Source organism: Canis lupus, chromosome 2 (genome assembly GCF_003254725.2).
Source record: "Canis lupus dingo isolate Sandy chromosome 2, ASM325472v2, whole genome shotgun sequence".
Classification (NCBI taxonomy): domain Eukaryota; kingdom Metazoa; phylum Chordata; class Mammalia; order Carnivora; family Canidae; genus Canis; species Canis lupus.
Genome location: NC_064244.1, coordinates 14,266,636 through 14,292,713, shown reverse-complemented (window position 1 = coordinate 14,292,713; position 26,078 = coordinate 14,266,636). Strand labels below are relative to the sequence as shown.

The window sequence follows — 26,078 nt, the reverse complement described above, 5'->3', positions numbered from 1 at the left end:
CTTTGCCTAAAGGTCTCAAATATATCTGTTCTATTCACTCATGTCTCGTGTCACCATTGGGTTTGAGGAGCATCTCTAAAACAAAAACCAGACCAAGGAGTCTTATGAGATTTGTAAGAAGCAACCGGAAGCTGGCTTGACTCTTCCTGGGGTCAGACTGGCCTCTTTACCAATAAAACCAATGTAGGTCAGAGGGCTGGGGACCCTGTGACATCAATCCAGGACACATTTACAGCAATAGCCCCTGTTATTTTGTGTCCAGGCCAATCGGGAATGTGAGAGTTGTGGTAGGGAGAGTGAGAGAATGTGGATTTCTGGTCTGGCACTGCCACACCGTATGCTGTGTGACCTTGAGGAGATTGCTTAACATTTAGCAAAATAAACACCACGTGATCAGAAAGACCCCTTAAGCTCATTTTCTCAGAGTCTATGGCTTTGGATTTACCAAGGCCTGATTTAGTTGTCTGAGTGATTTCACAGTGGGATGTCAGCATCTCAGTGGCCCACTCATAGATCTTTCTTGGGCATCTACCACCCACAGATCATGACATGACATATGCTTGCCCATGACAGCAATCTCCCTCCTGCCCTCCCATTCACACATTTATGCTCCTTCTCATGAAGCGTTCTTTGTATGTGTGCCTATATAGAGAAAACTCCGTTTGCTTTCTTTTTAATTTCAAGATTGAAACTTCAAAACATATCCTGTAACATACTTCCATAAAACATTACTTCTGAGCATTGAAGACTATGGTGCTTTAAAAATGGAAAAGATTAGTGTTTCTAAGTGTACACAGTGGCAGAGAATTTCGTGTATTTTGTAGCCCTCCTTTCTTTGTTCTGAGCTGGTGGTTAAATGATGTTGTTGGAAAGGGAATCGGCACCATCTCTGTTTTAAATTAAGATATCTTCTCCCTGAAATGTAATAAAATCACAACTACAACTTATAATTTTCTCTACAGAGAAATAAAATATGCTAACCTACAGAATGATGTGATGAAATGTCTATTTAGTAGCTCCTCTGTGTGAATGAACCAAACTAAAATAATAAAATTATTATTAATTGTCATTTCTAATTATTGGAGAGTAAATTTTAAAACTTCATACTTTCTACTGATGTAAAATGTAGATTTCTGTCATCTTTATGATCTCGTGAGGATGGGATAATTAAATAAGAAATTGTATATCCACAATTTAATAAAGAATGTTGGCTTTTTCAAGACTGAAGCCATATTTAAATGTTTGCTTTTTTCCATAATGGATGGGCGAGGCAAATAATTCTGGTTAGATTCCATTACCAACTTATGGAGAATATCCAGATTCTTTTTATTTTTCTATTGGAATTTTATTTAAAAAATTCAAACTAGTTACTCCTTAGTAATAAGTAAAAAGAAACATTTAGGTATACTTAGTATAATTCTGAGTATTCTCTAAGATGAGTAGTTTTCAGGAATGAAAATGGTCATGAGCATGTGGTACTGTGTTTTATAAACTAAATTCTTTATAAAGATTATATATAAATACAAATATTATTTCATCTCATCTAATTATTCATTTCCAGAATCAGTTGTTTGCACAATTTCCTCCCTTCCTCTTCACCTTCCAACACTTCCTTTTTCCTCCTTTTTTCCCAGTCAGCCCTGACCTGACAACAAAATGTCTACTACAGTTATCTACGGCTACATGTTGTCCCTTGCTGAGTTTTTTTTTAACTGCTCTATTTGCCATATTTCTCCCTAGCCTTTATCAGAGTTGTAGTAACCAGCAGTATAGAGAGAATGCTAAATGCCACTACACACCCACGAAGTAACCAGTGCTAATGTACCTTCTTGATTTATTTGACATATGATTCTTCCTTTTCCAGTTAAGTTAGTAGTTTAGAGATCAGTTTAATCCATCTCGTTTGAAATCAGCATATAAAGTCAATGAAAATCACTTTAGAGTGTGACTTCTAGCCATCAGTAAAGATAACACCATTGTTTTATATGGTCATTCAGCACACCTTCTCTGTTGGCCTGCTGTGCACCAGGTATGGTGTTCAGGACCAAGGCCACAAAGATGGATGTACTCAAGATTCCTGCCTCTCAGTGGTGTATGGGGCAAATCATGATCTGGAGCCCACCTTCCCCAGATCCATCGCTAACCAAATGTCTACACATAAGCAAGTTACTCCACTAGTCCTGTTCCTCATCTTGTAAATGAGACCATTTTCTTATGTTCTCATTAATGCTTATTTTAGCTATAAAATTACCAGCCTCTAATTATTGCATATTTTTTTCATGGAATTGCATCATTACTGCTCGGCCTCACCATCTACATGTTGCAGTTAAAAACAAATGGGGCACTCCATGGTTTCCAGTCCTGCATGTAAGAAGCTTAAAGTCACCATTTGATCCCATAGCAAGAAAGAAGCTGGAATGGACTGAAAAATCAACAACTCTTCTTGGATCTATAGGAGAGGGGAGGACCCAGGGCAAACCACTGCTCCTACGATTGGAGACATAGAAAGGACAGTGCAGGGAGTCAGGGCACATGAGAGTAGAGACTCTCAGGCAAGGTGAGGGAGCAAAAAGATAGTCTCTTCAGCAAAAGCTAACAGAACAACTCAATGGCCACATGAAAAAGAAAATGAATCTAGACACAGACTTTACACCCTTCACAAAAATTAGTTCAAAATGGATCATAGACCTAAATGTAAAACACAAAACTACAAAATACCTAGATAAGAATATAGGAGAAAACCCAGATGACTGTGGGAATGGTGATGCTTTTTATTCTTTTTTTATTTATTTTTTAGAGGGGGTGCATGGGGAGAGGGGCAAGGGAGAGGAAGACAGAGAATCTCCAGCAGACTCCATGCTCAGCACAGAGCTCGATGTAGGTCTCGATCTCATGATCCTGAGATCATGACCTGAGCTGAAATCAAGAGCCAGACACTTGACAGACTGAGCCACCCAGGCGCCTTTTGAGATACAACACCAAAGGCACGATCCATGATTTTTAGTATATGTACTCCTGAAGCAAGCACAAGGCATGATCCATGAAAGAAAGAATTGACAAGCTAGACTTCATTAAATTTATAAAACTCCTAGAAAAGACAATTTCAAGAGAATTAGAAAAGCCACAGGCTACAGAAAAATATTTGCAAAAGACACATCTGGGATCCCTGGGTGGCGCAGCGGTTTGGCGCCTGCCTTTGGCTCAGGGCGCGATCCTGGAGACCCGGGATCGAATCCCACGTCGGGCTCCCGGTGCATGGAGCCTGCTTCTCTCTCTGCCTGTGTCTCTGCCTCTCTCTCTCTCTCTCTGTGACTATCGTAAATAAATAAATAAAATTAAAAAAAAAAAAAGACACATCTGATAGAGGCCTTTTATCCAAAATATACAAAGAGTTCTTAAAAAGTAATGATAAGAAAACAAACAATGGAGTAAAAATGGGCCAAAAGATCTCAGCAGACACCTCACCAAAGAAGATACACAGATGGCAAATAAGAATATGAAAAGAGAGGATGCCTGAGTGGCTCAGTAGTTGAAGGTCTTGCCTTTGGTTTGGGGCATGATCCCAGAGTCCTGGGATCAAGTCACGCCTTGGGCTCCCTGCAAGGAGCCTGCTTCTCCCTCTGCCTATGTCTCTACCTCTCTGTGTATGTCTTTCATGAATAAATAAATAAAATCTTAAAAAAGAAGAATATAAAAACAGATGTTCCACATCACATGTCATCAGGGAAACTCAAAACAGTAAGATATTACTATGCACTTATTAGAATGGCAAAAATTGGAACACCTAGGTGGCTGAGCTGTTGAGTGTCTGCCTTCGGCTCAGGTCATGATACCAGCATCCCGGGATCGAATCCCACATTGGGCTCCCCTAAGGAAGCCTGCTTCTCCCTCTGCCTGTATCTCTGACTCTCTCTCTCTGTGTCTCTCATGAATAAATAGAATCTTTAAAAAAAAAAAAAAAAAAGAATGGCAAAAATTCCAAACACAGACACCACCACATGCTGGCAAGGATTGGACCAACATAAACTTTCATACATTGCTGGTGAGAATGCAAAATGGTACAGCCACTTTCCCAGACACTTTGGCGCTTTCTGACAAAACTAAACATGTTCCTACTCTATACGATGCAGCAATCACACTCCTTGGTCTTTACCCAAAGGAGTTGAAAACTCATGTCTTCTACACAGAAACCTGCACATGGATGTTTATAGCAGCTTTATTCATAGTTGCCCAAACATGGAAGCAACTATTCAGTAGGTGAATGGATAAACAAACTGCAGTCCATCCAGACAATGGAATATTATTAATCACTGAAAAGATGTGAGCTGTCAAGCCATGGAAAGACATGGAGGATCCTTAAATGTGTGTTACCAAATGAAAGAAGCCAATCTGAAAAGGCCATATGCTATGTGACTGCAGCTACATGATGTTCTGGAAAAGGCAAAATGAGGGAGATGGGAAAAAAGCAGTAGTTTGCAGGGGGCAGAGGAGGGAAGTGAATAGACAGGATTTTGAGGGCATTGAAAATACTGACTGTGGGATATCACAGTGAAAGATATGTCATTATGCATTTGTCCAAACGCATAGGATATTGTAGATCTTCAGGTAAACCATGGACCGTGGGTGATTATGACTTGTCAATGCAGGTTCATCCTTGGTAAAAATACACCACTCTGGGGAGTGATGTTGCCCCTGGGGAAGCCCATGCGTGTTGTAGGGCTGTCACCCTACAGGTGACACCCTCTCTGTCACCTTCCCCTCAATTTTGCTGTAAACCTGCACCTACTTTATAAAAATTAAGTCCCTTTAAAAAAATAACAATGAAATAAAAAGGGGGCAGCCCAAGAGGTAATGCCTAACTTAAGAGCTTCTGTCTCAAATTAAAATATTTGAACCTCCAATAATATCTGCCTTGTCTTTTCCCACAATTTAACTCACATGTTGTTCATAAATCTTAACTCTTAACGATGGGGTTTTGGCTCCCTGTTAGGTGAAATATTTCATTTAACTTAGCCAAAGCCAGACTCAGAGCAGCCTGGGAATCGTTAGGCGGCTTCCTCGCTTCCCAATACATCAAGAGTCTCTGTACAGTTCCTTTTTTGTTTATTTTTAGGGAGAGGAGGAGTTGTTTTTGACTCCCCCAGTGGCGGTGGCGGTGGCGGTTGGGTTGCAGCATTGTCTCTGTAGCTGGAGCAGGAGCTGGGATTCGGCCCTTGCTTTGAAGTGGTAACATCATGAATGGCCGGTCCGTGGAGTGCAGCCTGCTCCCGCATCCCCAGGCCTGATTTCTGCTTGTAATCTGATTACGGGGTTTGAGCTGTTCCAGCCTGCAGCCTCCTGCTCTGCATTTACTATACTTTCAAGGACACGAGTGCCCAATTGCTCCAGCCCTGTGCTGTGAAAAATCTCAACCCAGTTTTGCTTAGACGAGCTGAAGGCCAGGGCTGGTTGAGCACTGAGCTATAGAGCAGGCTGTGCACCTCAACTTTCTCTGTGCCACCATGTTCAGAAGCCCAGAGATTGCCAGCTATCTGGGAGCTTTCAAGTTCTCTGAGAAACAAGGTAAGGCAAGAGAAATACAGGAGCTGCACTTACGGGTTTATTTTATAACATTGATGAATACCTTTGCATCCTCCATTTTACCTTGTGTTCTGCTGTGTCCCATTAGTGATACAGTTTCCTCGAAGGACACTTGAAAGATCTAATTGAGTTTATAAATTAGCTAATTTTGTGGCTGAAATACATGAGGTTTGGGGGTTTTTTTCCCCCTATTTTAAATTAGAGATACTGCTCAACCACTAGAGCCTTTGTGCAGGAAAAATTGCAAATTCAATCAGAATGCCCAAACTTTGGATCAAGTTCTGGATGTGCTGTGTTTTAGCTAAAATAGTTTTCTAAGCCGAATGCTATATATGCTAAATTATTACGTAGACAGTGGTGCTTGTCTTTGTACGAAAACTTCATGTGATACTCTTTAGAACAAAATGTTGTTTTGGGTGTACACGAAAATACATGCTTTCCATTTAACTACTGGAGTGGCACCACCGATTCTGTCCACTGATTGAATGAAACTGAAATGCTAGCTGTTTTGAGTGTCACATGTGAAATTCAGGCATTCTGTGTCAAAATCTTTTCCAGCACAGATGCACGATTGGGAGGTGATTTGAACAGTCCTCAGATTCAGGGAATATTCTTCTACAACATTTGGTAGCTTTTTGAAGTGACTTCTCATTTTTAAAATATATAACAAGATATTTGTATAATTAGGGGAAAAAAGCCTAGATGTTTAATTGGCATTATTACCTTTCGTTTTATTGTATCTCTCTAGTTGGTCTAGAATTTCCAAATTCCAGGATTCCGATGTGTGTTGCTGGATAATGACATGTCAGCATCTGGGGTATTTTGTACTTCATTTTCCTCAGGCTTCTGCCCCCCAAATATTAAGCAGTAAGAGGCACTTGCTTAGAAGTCTGTATATGTGGTCTGCTTGTGGTTTTCTTGGTGGATGAATGGTTACTATGCCAAAAGCTGTAAAACAGATTGCTTGCCATCAGACTGGTATAAATTTGTCTGTGCCTGGTTTTGATTAACTGGTCCACCCGGATGTGTGTTTTTGTTGCATGGGATTGTTACCACCTGTCTTTACATAATACGTATCTTCTCTTCAAAAATAAAGGAGCAAGAAGTTGATGTGATGTGTTGTTATTGTTTAGATTTTAATGGAGGCAATTAAAACAGCAGAAGTGTTCCCCTGCTCTCCATCAACCCATTGCACACACACATTTTTTAAAGGCATCTCAAATACATCAGGCGGTGATGAGTTTCACCGCTTTTGGTTACCTTGACTGAAATTGTTTAATTTTTTCTCCTTTTTTTCCCCCTGAGTATTTAACTATGTTATTCAGTATTTAATTGCTTTGAGTTATTCTTGTAGCTATAACAAATTTAAATGATAGCATTGAACTATGTCAGATTTCTGTCTCCCACCCCCCCAAGCAGAGTTATGTAGGCTAAATTTTGGGAGAAGAAGAAACCTTGCCTCTTTGTAAGATGCGTGTTGTGGAATTTGATTCTTAGACGGTGTCATTTTTGTCTTCATATTTCTTGTCTGGTTAACAGTTTCCTTTTTCTTAAGTCATATGTTCAAAGGGACTTTGAAAAATACCCCCCCACACACACACACATTGGAGTTTTGTTGTTTTTTTTTTTTTTAAGATTATTGTGTAGCTATTTCAATTTTATATTATTTCTTTCTCCTTAGATTTCAACCAGAAAAACTTAAGCTTCATTGGATTACCACGTCAAAGAAAAGTTCCAAGGTAAAGTGGTCTTTGCTCAAGGAATCTTAAATTTTGATGATTTGTGGTAGCTTTTGGAATTATTCTCCTAAATTCCTAATTCATGAGTTTGAATGTTTGGCAATATGTTTTCTCTCCAGAGTTTGATTTATTAAAATATATGAAGTAAGCTGACCTAATAATATGTTCAGCCAAAAAAAATTCTTTTTGTATTCATTAATGCTGTTTATGGGAACTATTTGCAGAACAGATAAAATTTTGAACCTGTAAAGGGCTGTTATCTTTTTTTTCTCGTACCCACCTCTAAATGTGGAATGTTCTTTTGCAATCTGTCCATCAAGTAAGAGAGCTTTTGATTTTTTTAAGAAAGACTTTAGCCTAGTTCCTCCCTTCAATCCTTCTTTCCTTCCTTTCTTCCCCGACCCCCACCAACCCATTCATCCATCTGTCCAGTGAGATCTCTTAACCATTATGCACTTCACTTCCCTTGACTGCAAGATATGGGTACTAATTCGATTTACCTAATACGGTGAGACTTTATGGTACATAATCATTTATATAAGCTCTTGTAAAAATTAAAGTTTGTGCTAAACAAGATGACTGTATCTCAGATGCTTCTTAGTAAGATCACTGTCCCTAATCAGTTCTGAGATTTTTCAATTGAAGACACAAAGTTATTACCCTAAAGACATGCAGACATTGATCCCAATCTACAATTCATGATGATAGAAGCACCCAACCCTGATCTACCCCTCATTCCACTCAGATGCTTTTGTTCCTAATGTATCACGTATGACATTGTTCCTTTTCTATAAAGGGTTTGCATTTCAATGGCATTGAATAAATAGCTGTTCCCATCAGGCTGAGCCTGGCTCTGCATTTGAAAATGGCAAAATTGATCTTGTGAGCACATTAGATGAGATAAAGCCTTGATGGATTTGATCTGTGTCTTAGTACCAGGTCAACTAGAGCAGGAATGAGGCAGGGTCATCAGTAAGGCTGTCTTGTCTGTCTTATTTGACTCAGGAAATCCTACTTTTGTAGGGCTTGACACTCTCTCCTATATTTCTCGTCTTTACCATACTTTTGATAGAACCTAAGGCTAACTAAGATGTAAATCTTAGTTAGTTCCAGCTACTATAACAAAATACCATAGACTAGATGGCTTATAAACAACAGAAATTTATTTCTCACAATTCTGGAGGCTGGAAGTCTGAGGTCAGGGTACCAGCATACTGGGGGTGAGGACCCTCTTTTTGGTTGCAGACTACCATGTTTTCGAATCCTCATTTGGTGAAATGGGCTGGGGAGATCACTGGGTCTCTCAGGTGGTCTCTTTTGTTTTGTTTTTGGTTTGGTTTTCTTTTTTAAAGATTTTATTCATTTATTCATGAGAGACACACACAGAGAGAGAGAGAGAGAGGCAGAGACACAGGCAGAGGGAGAAGCAGGCTCCATGCAGGGAGCCCGACGTGGGACTCCATCCCGGGACTCCAGGATCACGGCCTGGGCTGAAGGCAGGCACCAAACCGCTGAGCCACCCAGGGATCCCCTGTTTTGTTTTATTTTTATTTTATTTCAGTTATTTTAATTGAAGTATAGTTGATCTCTGAGTCTGTTTTTATAAGGACACTATTTTTGTTCATCACCTAATTACCTTCCAAAGTCCCTACCTCCTAATATCATCACCTTTGGTAGATGTCAACATATGAATTTGGGGGGATACTGATTATTTAGACCAGAGGAGCTTAGTTCCCAGTACGTCCCTAGCAGGTTGATTTAGCTGAAATAGAGCTAGTAAGTGACTAAAAATAAAGGAAGAAGAGGAAACGATTGCCTATTTAAGGATAGCAGAAGCATGAAATAGAAGGTCAGACATTTCAGCAGAGGGACACAGCCGCTCTGAAGTGGTGGGCAGTGACTCCTGTGGACCTATGCAAATTACAGCCTCCTGGCCGAGGTACTGAGTGAAATAGACTGGAGATACAAGCACCTGCCTCCTTCAAAGCAGTCTAGTCAACCAGACACCAGAGGTACAAATACGAGGTGGTAGACTTTGAGCTCTCCTATCTTGTAATATAAACTTCAAGTAGAAGAGTGAGCAGATTGTAGGGAACCTTTCCCAGCAGGGGTGCTGACTAATCACTGTCATAGGTAGCCCCATTCTGTGAAAGATCAGAGGTAGTAACTGCAGAAGGATATCCTGTCCTCACTTTCATAAAGTTTCCCGTTTGCTACTGCTGGCATTTAAGTAGGTTAATGGGACACATTGAAAAAAATTATGGAAGTAGGGAGCAATCTCTTCTTAGATTATTGAAGCAGAGGGAAGGAGGGTAGAGTATGAAAAATGTAGTCCTAAAGAGAGCACTATTTCAGAGATAAAGATATATAAAAAATATAAAAGGTGCTTCTTAATAGTAGAAACTTTTAAAAGGTAATTCAAAAATCAAGTCTGTAGCATTTACTTTAGTTATACATGGAGACATGGTTTCAAACTGAAATATAGAATCATCCTTCTCGTTGAGCTGTGGCAACGCACCCATGCCTACAGAGGATGTCGGCAGGGACCCCTTGTCCCAGGGGTGATGGTCCATGAAGAAGAGAACGCCATCCAGTATGTGGAGCTCAGTGCTTCGGAGTTACCCATCATGTGAGCCAATGTCCGTGTGACTTGGGCTCCCCTAGTCACACTGCTCTGGTGCTTCTGACTCAAAAAAGTAAGAGGAGAGTAATGTTAGGGCTCTTTGAGATATTTGTGTTTTATCAGCCTTTAGATGATCAGGAGTTCACAGATGTTCCAGAATTTTTTCTTTCTTTTCTTTTCTTTTCTTTTCTTTTCTTTTCTTTTCTTTTCTTTTCTTTTCTTTTCTTTTCTTTTCTTCTTTTCTTTTCTTTTCTTTTCTTTTCTTTTTTTTTTGAGAGAGAGAAAGGGAGAGTCTCTGAAAGGGAGAGACAGTCATGTGACAGGGAGAGACAGAAGAAAAGGCTTAAGCAGGCTCCATGCCCTGTGTGGAGCCTGACAGGGGCTCGATCTCACAATCCTGAGATTGTGACTTGAGCTGAAACCAAGAATCGGAGGCTTAACCGACTGAGCCACTCACATGCCCCTATAAATCAATAATTTGAAATAAAATACTGTAGTATGTTCTGCAAATAAGAAATCAGGATACTGTGAGAGAAAACAACAGAGGCGCATAATATAGATTAAGAAAATGGTGGAACAGGCACTGGGGCAGGGGGTTTCTTCCTTGAGGAACTGACCTTAAACAGAGACCCAGAGCAGAAACAGGATGCAGGCAGGATGGAGAGGAGAGAACTCAGGTAGAGGAAACAGCATTTACAGTAAACCATGTTAAGAACTATAAGAGCTTTTCATGAGAGCGCTTGGGTTTTCCATTGGTTTCTGACCAACGGTGAAAAGGCTGTACTTTTTATTGGTGCTGACACTCTTGTAGCTTATTTGAAGACAGTAAGTGGGGATCCCTGGGTGGCACAGCGAGCGGTTTGGCGCCTGCCTTTGGCCCAGGTCGCGATCCTGGAGACCCGGGATCGAATCCCACGTCGGGCTCCAGGTGCATGGAGCTTGCTTCTCCCTCTGCCTATGTCTCTGCCTCTCTCTCTCTCTCTCTCTCTCTGTGACTATCATAAATAAATAAAAAATTTTTAAAAAAATGAAGACAGTAAGTGCAGGGGGTGTCAGGGGATGACTTGGAAACCCCACTACAGAAGTTCAGAAAGGTGTTTAACTGGGAAGTAGTTTCTTAGTCTTAAATATCTGCATGCTTCTATTTATGTTTGAAAATATAAGATAATATTTGTACCCAAAGGTCAGTGGCCTGAGAAACTCAGTATTTCAGTGTGTGGGCCATTTCATTTTAATATAGAACTCTTTTCCTGAAATTTTACTTTCCCAGAGAAAGTACAAAACCTCATCAAGATGTTTAAATAAGTAAATAAATCATTTACAGTAGCATGCCATTCCTTTAGTGGGCTACATTTCTATAGTTATCTAATTCTGTAGGTTTATACTAAGTCATACATCTGAATGAAACACTGAAAAAGAATTGTCACTACATCATGATTCACTATATAGAAGTCAGCACTCAGTCCAGATTTCTGACCCAAGCAGGTGTTCTAGGATCTTCAAGCCATCTGGACTATGATCTATAAAGACTCCTTATTCTGAAGACTTTTTATTAAATAATGTGAATACATGGGAGTCAGATTTATGAATAAAGCCCTACCACATCTGTAAGCAATAACTAAGATTTCAGATGAGATGAATGGCATCCCATGTTTTGAAATGTGCAGCAGCACATTTGAAAAAAATGTGCTGATTGAATTCATGTATGGGACATAGATGATTTGTGTGTTTCACTTACCTACTATGCCCAGCACCTTCCTCAGTCTACGCTTGGACCTCTAGGGACATGCACCCCTGCAGAGCAGAAACACAAATGGAAGACCAGCCCTTGAGGAAGGTTGGCTTTGCACTGACCTCTGCAAGCCTTGCAAGTCATTCACCTCTCTGGAGGTGATCATATCACTGGAGATACTAGTTTTAGATATTAGTTTTCCTGTTTTCATACTGTGTTTTCTTCCTGCATGGTGGCAACTCTGTCTCTCTTGCCCAACCCCAGGCACACTCCCGAGGAGGCCCATGGGGTTGGTGCACAGCATCCTGGAAGCCACTGCACACAGTGTGAGAGCAGGAGCTAGATTCGTATCTTGTCCTTGGGCAAACTATGTAGCAGCTTCCTAATCTGCAAACCAAAGTTGATGATAGTGCCAGTGGTATGCTGAGGCCGGCTCACACCTCGTGAGAGCAAATGTGTGCCTCCCTTTCAGCTTTGAGTCCAGCAAGTTCTGTGGGAAGCTTGAAAATCAGCCATAGTGGGAGTATTTATAGCATCAGCAAAGACCGCAAAGCATGGGCTTAGGGGGAAGTGGGTGGGAGAGCAAGAGGGTAGGAGCCTGTTGTTAAACATTTACCAACACAGCACTGAGTAGTTCAGGCCTCAGGGGGTCTTGTGAAGATAATTCAGATTACACCTGAAGGAGCTCCTGGGTGGCTCAGTGGTACCCTTGGGGTCCTATGATCAAATCCCACATTGGGCTCCCTGCAGGGAGCCTGCTTCTCCCTTTGCCTATGTCTCTGCCTCTCTCTGTGTCTCTCATGAATTAAAAAAAAAAAAAAAGAAGATTATACCTGGATTATGCCTAGTTATAAAAAAAAATACATATAGTAAGTACTGAGTTCCTCATTCTTCCTTTGTTCCAAGACAAGTTTTCATGAGCCTTTCAGACCTGTTCACCACGCTTTGCTTACTTGGTTGGTTGAAGGCATTTGTTACTTCAATATAATTTCAGCTCTAGAGGAAAGCATGTACATAATTGAGACGAGTTGCTGATTTTCTGAGGAAGAGACGAAAACAGAAAGGTTGAGTGATTAATTCAAGCTTACACAGCTATTGTTGAGTGGCTCTAGAAGAGGTTGTCTATCCCAACCAAGGTGCCCAGCTCCCAGTTCAGCCATGTTGTTAACCCCTGACACCATGCCACCTGCCTATACTAATGTAATTCTTCAAGCGCACAAAAAAAGCCGTATTAATATAACTATAAATAGATGAAAAAAAGCTGCCATTTAACTCTCTGAAATAAAACTTTTTACTTGTAATCCACATACACATATTTAACTATAACAGTTGTGTAACATTTGTTCTGCATTTTTTCACTAAATTTCATATATCTTGATTCAAGCTGACTTTAAATATTATTAATGGAATAATTTAATTTTTAGCTTTCAGAAAGAGTTCTGGCTTGAAGATAAAGAACAGCTTGCTAACCACAAAAGAGGAATCGATGCTAAGCTTTTAACTGCACTTCCTAAAGGTGAGACTTTTTCTTATTGGTTGACCAGTGTCTTGAGCATGTAAATATTTTGCCACTTGATTTTTTTTGAGGGGAATTCATTCATTAATCTCCCATGCATACCCTCCTTTGTGTTCCTTTCTGCCTGTTCCAAGAATTAACCTCAGTGAAGGTACCTCTTTTCTTGTGTGTTTCATCTGCATCTTTCTCATTCATTTTAGGCATCCTCCGATATTCCCTGGAGGCCAGGTGGGGAGGGTGACAGAGGGAGCCAGCATAGAATCAACCTTTGTTACCTCTCTTACTTTTCACTCTCTCCAGGGGCCGTGAGTTTTGCTTATAAGCCCATATCTTCTTGGTCCACTCTTTCCACTCCTTCCACTTCTGTGTGCTTGCCAGTGTGTTGCATTTATACCGGGTATCTTAGAGCTCCCTGCCGGGCAGCACACTGAACTTCCAGTGCATATCTTACATATCTCCTTTCTCCAGTAGGTGCTCACATGTTCAGTGAACTAGTATTTTCATTGGTGAAGAGCAATGAAGAGCACCAATGCTCATTGGTGAATGAGCAATAAAACATTTACACCTGCCATCAACCAACTACCCCTGTGTTTTGACTGCAAAGTGATGTAAATGTGAACCAGATCTTTATTTCCCCCAGCTCTAACACTAGCACAGGGTAGCACCAGCTCACAAGCTGCCTTCACCCCCAAATCAGCTGTGTAACCCTTACTTTAGAAGAAACAAGTTTGATAGAAGGCCAGATACTCTTTTTTTCTTTCTTTCTTTTCTTTCTTTCTTTCTTTCTTTCTTTCTTTCTTTCTTTCTTTCTTTCTTTCTTTTTTTTTTTTTTCTGGTCCTCTGAAAGAAAGAAACAAACATAAGATCAAACCCAAAAGAAATTAGACCAGAAAAAATATTCTTTTAATAGAAACTAAATCTAATTTAAAAGACCCACTGATAAAAAATAAATAAATAAATAAATACCCACTGATAAATGTGCATACATCTTGAGGAATTGAAAAGGTGATATGCTTAGACATAGTCTGATAAGGATGGATATTCAAAGGTCCCCAGGGATTTGGCCTTGTAGAGAAAACTTAAACAATGACATTTTGCAATTTTCAAGTACTTAGAAAACTGTCAACTGAAATACAGACTTACTCCATATTGCCCCAGAGGCCAAAACCAAGAATAATGTGTTGAATTACAAGGAAATAGGTGAAGTTTCATAGGAGAGTGACAATTCTGATAGTTTGCAGACCTGCAAGTGGAATGGGCTTTATTACGATCTTATCTGCTCCCATTGGCACTTTCAAGGAAGGTCATAGGCTTCCATGGGAAGGACACCATGCTGTGGGTGCCCCCCAGATAGTGTGATGTGGAAGGGCCCTTCTGATTTTTCAGACTGTTTGTGAAAGACAAAGAAACTGGTTAATCTGAGTCAAATTTACAATCTATGAAAATGATCCAAACAAAGTACAAGGGTGACCAAATTGATTTTAGCATGAGCTTGGAAGATTGGACTAATTAGGCAGAGTTCTATCACAAAAGCTGCTTTACTTTTCCTCTTTGTCTACCCTGTTCCTTTTCTTGATATGTGATAGTACATGCAATATTGGGATCAGAAAAATTAGAAACAGCACATGAGATGTGAGGTTTCTTTCAGGTTCAACAGCTTGTAACTCCATATGTGCCAAAATTTAAGAACACACAAGTTGATGAACCAGTTTCATTAGAAAATATATCATAATTGGTTATAAAAACATACTTTTTCACAAATCAAAGATAACGCCACGTATTAATCAGATTTATGTTTCCAAATTCACACGGTCTTTAAAACGTGTTTAAAAAGTGTTAGAGCCCCTCCTCCCCTGAATTTCATGTGACTTCCCCATAGTCTTATTTCACATTCTGCACTTTACGAATTTGGGCAGGCATGTTTGGAAAGACCCACATATTACCGATAATCTCACTTCTCCATCTTAACAAATATTTTAATGATTCTGTCAACTCTTGGCAGTATAATGGGGAAAGTAGGAATCGGTTGCAGCTTTTCATGGCGTAGAGTTTCATGTCTGTCTATACATTTACAGAAGTTTCTTTGTGTTCATTTAGTGGGAAATTCTTGCTTCTGTGAAATTGAGCGTTAAAATGATCATTGGCTTTTCTCATTGGCTTTTCTCTGAGGGTCTTCCTTTAACTGTGTATCACAAGCAAGTTCTCCAAGGGTTAAGAGCCTTCACCTATGTAAAGATTATAATATTAAAATAGATTTTCCGCTTAACAATTATGAAATGGACCAAGTATATTACTCTACTTTCTTAATAGCTTTCTTGAGATATAATATACGTAGTATACAATTCATCCATTTTAAGTATACAGTTCAGTGGATTTTAGCATATCCACAGAGTTGTACATCCATCACCACAGTCAGTTTTGGAACACTGTCATTATCCCAAAAAGAAATCCCACACTTCTTAGCTGTCACTGCCACCGCCCCCCCACCCCCACCCCTCTGCCCATTCCTCTAGTTTTGTAATCACTTATTTTATAAGCTGCTTGTCTTTAGATTAGTGGCTGCCATCCAAGTGTAAAAGTTAAAGTGTGTTACTTCTCTGGGAAGTCAGATCAGTTTTCAGGACATTCTGGGTCTGGCCTGTGCTCTTGGCCTGTCCAATTCAGGGTGGGAGAGAGGTGTTCTTGGCAGTCCCTTGCCACTTATATTTCTTTGGAAGATTCTACTGTACTTGGGTTTGGACAACTGAACTCGACAATAACTTTACCAGAAAGCCTGTTTCTCGGGGCTAATTAAAGAAACTGTTCCCCAAGAAGACTACCCAGCAGACCAAATTATGCTGGGTATTGGCATTATATATTATGATAAAGCATGTTAGGCAGTTAAATGACTTTATAAAGTATGATAGACCTGACAGCCATTGCCCTTAAATTACCTGACTTGGAAAATGACCATTGATTCCCGTCAAAAATAACTGAAGAAATAGACTCATGGAATCTGTATTGCCACAGAAGCACCATTCGGAAATCCTCAGATAAGGGCAGCAGGCTAAGAGAGCAGATGCAATGAGGGATAATTTAGTGTGTGTCACAGTTTTAATGTACTTGAAGGCGAAGTAGAAAATTCATTACAACCAAAGTTAGATCAACAGTGCCTGTTTAGATCTGTATTACATGATGACTAGTATTTCTATTACCTGAGACATTTATGAATTGTACAGATTATGCCACAGCATGCAATCAATTGAATTATGTCTGCTTAATCCCATTTAAAAAAATTTATATTTCCTGTTTTTAGGAAATATACACTGATGAATTTAAGGTGTACCATGTTGCCAGTTACACTTGACTGGTTCAGAAAGATTAATATGTAGGGATGTCTGGGTGGCTCAGTTAGTTGAGCATCAGATTCTTGGTTTTGGCTCAGGTTGAGATCTCAGGGTGATGGGATGGAACCCCAAGTCGGTCCCCACATTGGACGTGGAGCATGCTTGGGATTCTTTCTCTCGCTTTCCCTCTACACCACCCCCCCCCCCCCCGCTCTCTCTCTCTCTCTCTCTCTCTCTCTCACTCTTTCAAATAAATCTTTAAAAAGCTGATATGTAAATATGTGTACATCCATGCATGTGTGTACACACATAACACATGTAAATATGTGTACGGAAAAGGATAAAAATAAAGCAAATGTAGTAAAGTGGAAGCATGTTATGAACCATGTCTTCATTTTTCTGTAAATCTAAAATGATGTAACAATTAGAAAGAAAAGATAAATTTTGGTAGACCATAAAGAGTAATAAACTGTATTCAAGACTATCATCCAAGGGCACCTGGGTGGCTCAATAGTTGAGTGTCTACCTTTGGTTCAGGGCATGATCCCGGGGTCCTGGTATTGAGTCCCACATCAGGCTCTCCACAGAGAGCCTGCTTCTCCCTCTGCCTATATCTTTACCTCTCTCTTTGTGTGTCTCATGAATAAATAAATAAGAACTTAAAAAAAAAAAAAAGACTATCATTCACATGATACCTTGGCGTAGTGCTTTATGAGTGAAACAACAGAGGGCAACATAGATTTCTACAGCTGGGTGACTTCTGTGATTTCTTAGTATTAGCTCTTTTTCAATGCTTTATAATAAACCTGACCCAAAAATTCCAGCTGGAGGGCCTAAGAGGTTGTTGGATTTCCTCCCCTGGAAAGGGAGGAAAAAGTACACACACATCAGCAATTCAAATAAAACCTCATTCTCTTTTATACAACTGAAGTGTTTTCCCATGGGATAGATATACTAGAGTAATTATATCGCATGTTTGTTTTGCTAATTTTACTTTAAAATTATAGTCTTGGGAAAGGAAGCTTGTCTATGATTTCTTTTGTCTTCCACATCTTTTCTTTCCCCTGTAATCTCATGTGTATAGGAATGAAGCAAATCTTGGTAACTAAAAAATATACTTGTTACAAAGAATAGACTGAGAGGTAATTTGTTTGCTTAAGGGATTTTTTTTTCCCTAAAAGATTCACTATAGATTTCTACTAAGAATGAATAAGCATGCTGATATATTTATTTATTTATTTAATTTTCAAGTTGTCTCTATACCCAACATAGAGCTCAAACTCACCATTCCGAGATCAAGAGTTGGGTAGTCTACCAACCGAGCCAGCCAAGTGCCCCTTGCTTGCTGATACATTTAAAGTATTGTTTGATTTATGACCTCATTTCACTCCTCAGTAAATAATCAGAGAGGACTATAGGTTATAGGCTTGAAACGGTTTTGAGTTTAAACCTGGGTGTTGTTGAAAAGAGTGCAATGCTAGCTAGTGGTGTCTGTCATTGGGATAACCTAGAGCATGGGCATCCTGGGGACTGGCTGCTTATTTTAATCTTTGTCCTGGGATCTATGTTTCTCATCCCTGGGGGGGGCTTTGGAAAAAAATGAAAGCATTTTTGTGTCATTCCAACTAATGATGATTAGGCATTTGGCAGGAGAGCCAAGGATACTTAACATCCTGAGGTGCAGGACTCATGAAGAAGCTTTTCATTCACAAGGCCATTAGCATCCCCATCATGATCTGTTATCTGGTCCAGAGCCAGCTGATGAGTCTGGGAACCTGAGGACATGCACCTGAATGTCTGCTAAATGCTATCCTAAGACTTAGAGCAGGGAGTGGCTGTCAGATGACTGTTCACTAGCAGACTGCCCAGCGTGTTCTGTCCAGAAAAGGACAGAGATCACCATGGACAGTAGGATAAATTGGCTTACTCTTTCCCTTACCTTTTTTCCTCACTGGCCAGGGCTTCTTGGAATTCAGTTTCTGGGACAAATGACTATTCTGACCATCAGCCCATTCCCTTCTCATATCATCTTAGTTTTTATAGAATATTGAAACATGTAGGTAATGGCAGTAGGAAAAGTAGTTTTGTTGTGGGTGAGGTATTTGCATACTCTGCCAACTAGTTGATCATTCCTTCCATAATAAGACTGTCAGGAAATGGGACGCCTGGGTGGCTCAGTGGTTAAGCATCTACCTTTGGCTCAGGGTGTGATCCTTGAGTCCCAGGATCAAGTCCCACATCAGGCTTCCTACGCAGAGCCTGCTTCTCCTTCTGCCTATGTCTCTGCCTTTCTCTCTGTGTCTCTCATGAATAAATGAATAAAATCTTAAAAAAAAAAAACTGTCAGGAAGCAACTTGCTACTTAGCTTTTTCACTGTACTGCTGGAATCTTTTTAAAATGTCTTTAGTTACATTAATTTCTATGGAAAAATTTAAAATCTAACGAAATAAAAGTAATTTTCAGTCTCAAATTAGATAAAGAAGTATATCTTAACTTTTTCCAATAGAAGCTATAGGACACTGTGTTAAATTAATATTTTTATCCTTATCTTGCCTTAGCCCATTTAGGCTTCTGTAACAAAATATCATAGACTGGGTGGCTTTTAAAGAGTTCATAGTTCTAGAGGCTAGACCAGAAATCCGGCGTGGTTGGGTTCTGGTGAGAACCTTCTTATGACCTACAGACTCTCAGCTTCTCACTGTGTCTCACATGATAGAAGGGTGAGGGAGCTCTGTGGAGGCTCTTTTATAAAGGCACTAATCCTACTCATGAGGGTAGAGCCAATCATCTCCCAAAGTTCCCACCTCCTAATACTGTCACTTTTGGGATTAAGACTTTAGCATATGAATTTGGGGTGGGACTAAACATTTAGACCATAGCATATCTGGGTGGAGGGTCAGTGGCGTTACACCCTGTAGATCCTATTAATACAATCTGCTTCTTAGGTACGATTTTGACACATGTCTGAAACCTACCTTTCAGAACACTTGGAAAATATTTTCAAAATGCGTACTACCAGCTATTGAAGTTTTATCACACCATCACCTTGCTGGAGTTAATTTGTTAACTAGGAGGCTATGATTAGTCAAGCTTCCTCAAAAGGAAACATGGCAGGATGCATTATTATCATTATACCCTCATTGTCCAAATAGGAACATCATTGACAGTGCAGAACGAGTACACTTCTGCCTCCCATCACTCCAGTTCCTGGGAAAGGCCACTGAGGGAGAGACTTTTTTGAAGCCAACTATCTTAACACAAGTCAATTTAGTCTTAACTGAAATTTGAAGGGGCTATCATTTAAAAATAAATAAAGACAAGGCTTGTATCTCCAGAGACTATGAAAGGGCAATATAAAAGATGTGTGTGTGTGTGTGTGTGTGTGTGTGTGTGTGTGTTTCTGTGTGGTTTTGACTCATTACAGAAAAAAAAAAAATGACAACTTTAAAAAAAGAAAGGAAATTAAAGTAGTTGAAAATTAAATTCCAGTATTCACAGGCACCCGACTGAGTCAGTCAGTAGGGCATGTGACTCTTCATCTCAGGGTTGTGAGTTCAAGTCCCATGGTGGACATAAAGTACTTTATGTTATTTTACTATTTTATTATTATTATTTTAGAGAGGGAGATGAGGAGGTAGGAGGAGAGAGATTCTTAAGCAGGCTTCGTGCCCAGTGCAGAGCCCAAAATGGGGCTGGATCACACAACCCTGAGATCATGACCTGAGCCAAAATCAAGACTCAGACCCTTAACTGACTTAGCCACCCAGGAGCCCCAAGATATAAAGTTTACTTTGAAAAAAAATAAAATTAAAAAATATTCCAGCATTCTAGTATGCCTCCTTTGATTCAACCTTTCAAAGTTCCATGGGCCCCCAGAGCTGTCAGTGATACCTCTTCCCAGTATTCCTGGGCCCTCAACAGGAGCCACTCAGACGAGTCTTTATGAATTCATGTGATTGAAGAGGAGGTGAGAAGAGAGACCTTTACTCTCCATCAAATTTGGCCATTTCTCCAAAGAACAATTATTTAGTATCTCAGTAATATCCTTGTAGTCAGTATCACGTGAGATCCTCCCAAGCTCAGCAAAACATTTGTCTGCCCATCCCGTGTTACCAGGAGAATTAGGGCAATTACTTTATCCATCATCCACCCAAATTATAGCAAGGAAACAAATGTTAACATTTTCTTCTAGCAAATGCTGGTAAGGGGAGGCTGAGGAACTGTGTTAACCTAAACTGCAGTTAATGGCTATATCCTCTATTAGGTACCACTGGGAAGACAATCAGGTAGTTACAGATTTTTACAGGTTAATTAATAGGGCAAAATAGGGGTGTGGTGAGACAGTAGTTGTAGCTTGCTGATGGGTGTGTGGTGCTTCTAGTACTTGTCTCTACTTTTGCAGACATTAGAAGTTTTCCAGAATGCAAAGCTTGGAATACTTTATTGAACCCACTAACAGTTAAAAACATAGTGAGCTGTGTACTTGCTGGAGAGATCTTAATGTTCAGTACGTCCCTGGATGAAGTAGAATTCGTTCTTATCAATCTATCCCTTATTCATGGTTTTACTTCTTAGCAAAACCTGCAGTGTGTATGGTGTGTGTGTGTGTATGTGTGTGTATGTGCGTGTATGTATGTACCTGGATGCACATGCTTCCCATTTGGCATCTGCCCTCCTGCCCTAGAAGACAATCTCCCGGAAAACAGGACCTGTGTCAGTTCTGTGTATCACTGCTCATGGGAGCCAAGAACAGAAACATAAGTTCAATAAATATATGCTTCATGAATGAGTAAAATGAATGCATGACTACTAGAAATTGGAGCATCTTTTTATTCTTCTTTATTTTAGTTGCAGAATTAAGAAAAATCTTTGAACCAAAGAGAAACGAATTTTTAGAAATGAAAAGGTAAGATATTTATCGTACCTAATTAGAAAGTAGAAGAGCTTGCTGAAGCAGTATTCACTTTTCCCCGAGAACTGATTTCCATGGCTCACGAGGTCTGTTTTGGTATCCTGCACAGAAAAGAAAGAATTGCCAGGCGCCTAGAAGGAATCGAGACGGACACCCAGCCCATCCTCTTACAGAGCTGCACGGGGTTAGTGACTCATCGCCTGTTGGAGGAAGACACACCCAGATACATGCGAGCCACAGACCCTGCCAGCCCCCACACTGGTGAGCATGCTTGCCTGGTGGCCTGCCATCAAGCCTTTTTATCCAGTGCTATTAGAAAATGAGATATTCCACAAAAATGAATTGTGTAGATGTACTTACTTTTTAAATATACATTATTTGTGAAAAACTGCAATGACACGTATATCAGCTCTGCCCTGCTCCAGTATCATAGTGGTAAGAAGTGATTCCTACTGTTGGTAACTCCTGGGACCCCTAAAGGGCAGGAACCATGTCTCCCTCTTAGTACCTTCAGCGCCCTGGCACAGGACCTGCTGCCTGAGATCCTCAATGAGAGTTTTTAGGGGTCTGAATGAGGCTCCTTTAAACAGAGTACCCAGGTGCCCAGCACAGGGCCTGGGGCCCGCTCAAAGCAGGGAGCATTAAAAGTGAACCTGGACCTTGAGTGGTTAGTTCTTAGTCTAGGTGTTTATGCAATAAACATTCTATTTAATGTTTTGGATATTTGTTTTATATTAAGCAGTATTTCAAACGTGACTTTTTTGATAACTGTCAATGTTAGGAACATCAAATATTCAACTTGGCCTTGGAAGAGGATGACCCATATGGGGGGCTGTTCTTCTCACCCCATTCCTGGCTCCGCAGCTCTGTGCTGCTGCTTTTTATAGCTAGTGTTTTCTAGTTTCTTCCTCAGAGAGGGCTGTTGATCTCACTTCATGATGTAATCATGTCACTTATCTGGATGTCCTGATCTTCTGTGGCCAGAAAACTAGAGAATTAAGATTTAAGTTACATGGAGAATCAAGAATTAGGCAGAGTTCCAAAATTTAGAGTCAGAAATAAACCCTCACTCATATAAAAGTAAACCTATGTATTATATGATAATTTAAGCATCACATATTCGTGAGAAATGTAGACTTATTTAATAAAACAGTACTGGGAAAACAGGTTCTTGTACAGTGGGAGAGGGGACGTAGCCCTCTTCTCATTTATATGAAAGACAAAAAGGGATCCCTGGGTGGCTCAGCAGTTAAGCACCTGACTTCGGCCTGGGGCATGATCCTGGAGTCCGGGATCAAGTACCGCTTTAGGCCCTATGCATGGAGCCTGCTTCTCTGCTTCTCCCTCTGCCTGTGTCTCTGCCTTTTCTCTCTGTGTCGCTCATGAGTGAATGAATGAATGAATGAATAAATAAATAAATAAAATCTAAAAAAAAAAAAAAAGAAAGACAAAAAAAAACCATGGAAAACATGGGTGAATATTTCATTCAAATTGAATGGAAAAGGACTTTCAAGACACAGAAACAGCTGGAGAAATCAAATGACCAGGTCAATCTACTACATAGCAATTCACATCTAGACTCCAAAAAAACCTTCCACATAGACAACAAAATATTAAACAAGTCTGAAATATTCATGAATAAGATTCAGGTTCATAGTCTTATAAAAGTGCATGCAAAACCAATAGAAATAGCACTATGAATCAATAGAATACAGAGCAATAAGCTTGACCAGATATTCCAGAGAAGAAAAAAGTAATAAAAATGGCTAATAAATAATTTAAAAATGCATATATTCTCTTTTTCTAGTAATGAAAGGAAATTTTTAAAATGAATACTCAGTGTTTATAAGAGAACACATCTTGCAGATTCAAGTGTAAATTGATACAAACTTTATAGAAATTAATTTGGTAGTCTAGGAAGTTTCTTAAAATGATACACTTTCTGATAAAGCAATTAGATGTTTATCTGTTGTGATAGTAGTCAGAAAATCAGACTGATTAAAAGTTAGAAACAATGAAAAAAAAAAAAAGAACGTAAATGCCCAGGAATATGAGAAGGTTTAAATTAGTTATGGAATGTCTATCAGAATATTATGAAGCCAGGGCACCTGGCTGGTTCAGTGGTTGAGCATCTGTTTACCTTTGGCTCAGGTCGTGATCCCAGAGTCCTGGGATCGAGTTCCACATCAGGCTCCCTATAGAAAACCTGCTTTTCCCTCTGCCCCTGTCTCTGTTTCTTTCTCTTTTTCTCTCATGAATCAATAAATAAAATCTTAAAAAAAAAATGCCTAACATGAAAACAGGAAGATAAAACTCCAAATCACCAATAATGACTAATATATAGTAATCAATAAACTGCTAATTTATTCAACATTTCTATATATTCCTTCTAGTCCTTTATAAAATTGATTTCTTCTATATAAAATAATTCATGTTTTATGTATCCTTAATGTTGTGTATATACATTTCCCTATATTTGGAAGTCTTATTTTAGGGACATAAGATGTAGTACTTGATCCCAGAACCCTGGGATCACAACCTGAACCAAAGGCAGACGTTCAACCACTGACCCACCCAGGCACCCCTAGATATTTTCTGTATTAAGTATGTGTGCTACAATCGCAGAACTCCACTTTTGTTAAAAAAAAAAAAAAAAAAAAAAAGAAGGGACACATACACGAAGAACTCGGTACATACTGAGAGGGCCCATTGGTTACTGTCAGATCCTGTGAAACCACAGTCTGTCATTTGTCAAGTTACAGTGGTTTATTTATTTTTTTTTTTAAGATTTTATTTATTTATGAGAGACACAGAGACAGAGAGAGGCAGAGACACAGGCAGAGGGAGAAGCAGGCTCCATGCAGGGAGCCTGACGTGGAACTGGATCCCAGGATCCCCAGTATCACGCCTAGGGCAGAAGGCGGTGCTAAACCTCTGAGCCCCTGGGGCTGCCCATTACAGTGGTTCAGGTATCTGTTATCTTTTCTAGAGGACTCCCAACTCATCCTCTGGCCTCCTACGTGAAATATTAAACTCAAAAACAGAAAGGTAACTAGGTAAGAGGCAGCCAGCCAGCCAGGAGTGAGGAGCGGAGCGTTAGCGGGGGCCGTGGGGTGGGTGGCTAGCGGGTCTCCCTGCGGGCCTCGCGCTTCTCCCGCAGCCCAGGTGGTCGGTGGCGGGATGCGCCTGCTGAGATGCGGGTCCTCCGCAGCGCGGGCGCGCAGGTGCATGCTGTGCACAGAAGGCGGAGGGCTAACCGTGCGCCTGTCCTTGAACGCTGTCTGTGTGCCCCGTGTGGTCCCCTTGTAGGCCGGTCCAATGAAGACGAAGACACCTCGGATTCCTCGGCGGAAAAGCAGACCCGCTCCAGGCTCTGCACGCCAAGCTCGGGCGTCCACGGTGAGCCGTCGGGCGGTCCAGCTGCCCCGGACACGCAGGCCCTGGAGTCCAAGGCCGAGAGAATCGCGCGCTACAAGGCGGAAAGGCGCCGGCAGCTGGCCGAGAAGTACGGCATAGCCCTGGATCCCGAAGCCGACGCGGAATCGCAGTCCCGATACTCCAAGTCCAGGAAGGACGCGGAGGCTGCGGACAAAAGGGCTGGGAAGGGCGACAGGCAGGCCGAGCCGGGCCCGGAGGCGAGCTCTGCGCACCCCAGGCCCTGCGTGCGCGAGCCCAGGGACCACGGCCTCCTCGCGGGCGATGGTCTGTCCGACCCCGACGTGCTGCTCGGCGTGGAGAACCACAGACGTGCACAGGAGCCCGGCGCCGGCGGGCCGCCCCGTGACCCGGCGCCCCCGGCCGAGACTGCCTCGCCCTGCCCGTTCCCCGGGCGAGAAGGCGCCTTCAGTGAAGTGCCGAGGTCCCCGAGGTCCCCGAGGTCCCCGAGGCCCACGCGCAGCGCGGCCCCGGCCTCCCTGGGCCCCTCGGCCGCTGACCCGCCGCTGGCTCCCGAGGCCCGAGCCAGGTAAGCGTGCGGCCCGCGGGCTGCGCTTGTGTCTGCTTTGCTCCCCAGCCGGGGTCTGGGCACCCCCGTCCTGCCGAGGGTCCGCTGCTGGCGGAAGTAGGTAACAGAGCAATGTTTAAACGTCCACAGGAACAGAACCGGTTCTGCCACAGCAGGATGCTTCAGCTTCTTCTTTTTGAAAATGATAAGCTGACAGGTGTCGTGGGGACACTTTGATGGGAGCCTCCCATCACATCGGGACCATTCTTTTTATGCATTTCTTACATGCCTCTAATAATTGTCTCTTTTAATATATATTTTTCTATAATTAAACTCACGCTAATTGGTGACTGTTTTGTTGCTGTCATCTAAAATCACAAAGCAGAAGGACCACGAACACTGTGGAAGGGTCTGGGTTTAGGGGATGAAGTATGACTGCAGTACACCCTGAAAATAACTGTAACGTATAGCTGCACGCACAAATACATCAACATGCTAAGAAGACAGCTGGGTAGAAGAGCGCCTCATTGCAAAGATCAGTCATTAAGAGTAATTGTCCTACACAAAGACAACAGCACAAGGACAAACAAAATTTAAAAAGGTATAAAATCGGAAACTTTTCAAATGCCAGAAGAGAATATATGTTCCTAAACTTAAATTTCTAAATTTAAATTTAAAATTTCTAAATTTAATTTAGAAATTTAAA

General features: G+C 41.0%; 1 protein-coding gene across 22 annotated transcripts in view; it reads left to right on the top strand.

The window, feature by feature from the left end:
• The window catches only part of SVIL (supervillin), a 230,942-nt gene that overhangs the window by 122,197 nt on the left and 82,667 nt on the right, over window positions 1-26,078 (top strand). For 7 of the 22 annotated variants that reach the window (XM_025464074.3, XM_025464078.3, XM_025464075.3 and 4 more), the window contains exons 1-6: window positions 5,430-5,562; window positions 7,262-7,319; window positions 13,099-13,190; window positions 21,366-21,423; window positions 21,539-21,690; window positions 24,739-25,393. In XM_025464074.3, the coding sequence (XP_025319859.3) occupies window positions 5,502-5,562; window positions 7,262-7,319; window positions 13,099-13,190; window positions 21,366-21,423; window positions 21,539-21,690; window positions 24,739-25,393 (1,076 nt within the window). In that variant the 5' untranslated portion in view covers window positions 5,430-5,501. Of the gene's footprint in view, window positions 1-5,429; window positions 5,563-7,261; window positions 7,320-13,098; window positions 13,191-21,365; window positions 21,424-21,538; window positions 21,691-24,738; window positions 25,394-26,078 lie in introns of those variants that run through there. The other 15 variants (XM_049100230.1, XM_049100226.1, XM_035712991.2 and 12 more) reach the window with 7 other exon arrangements.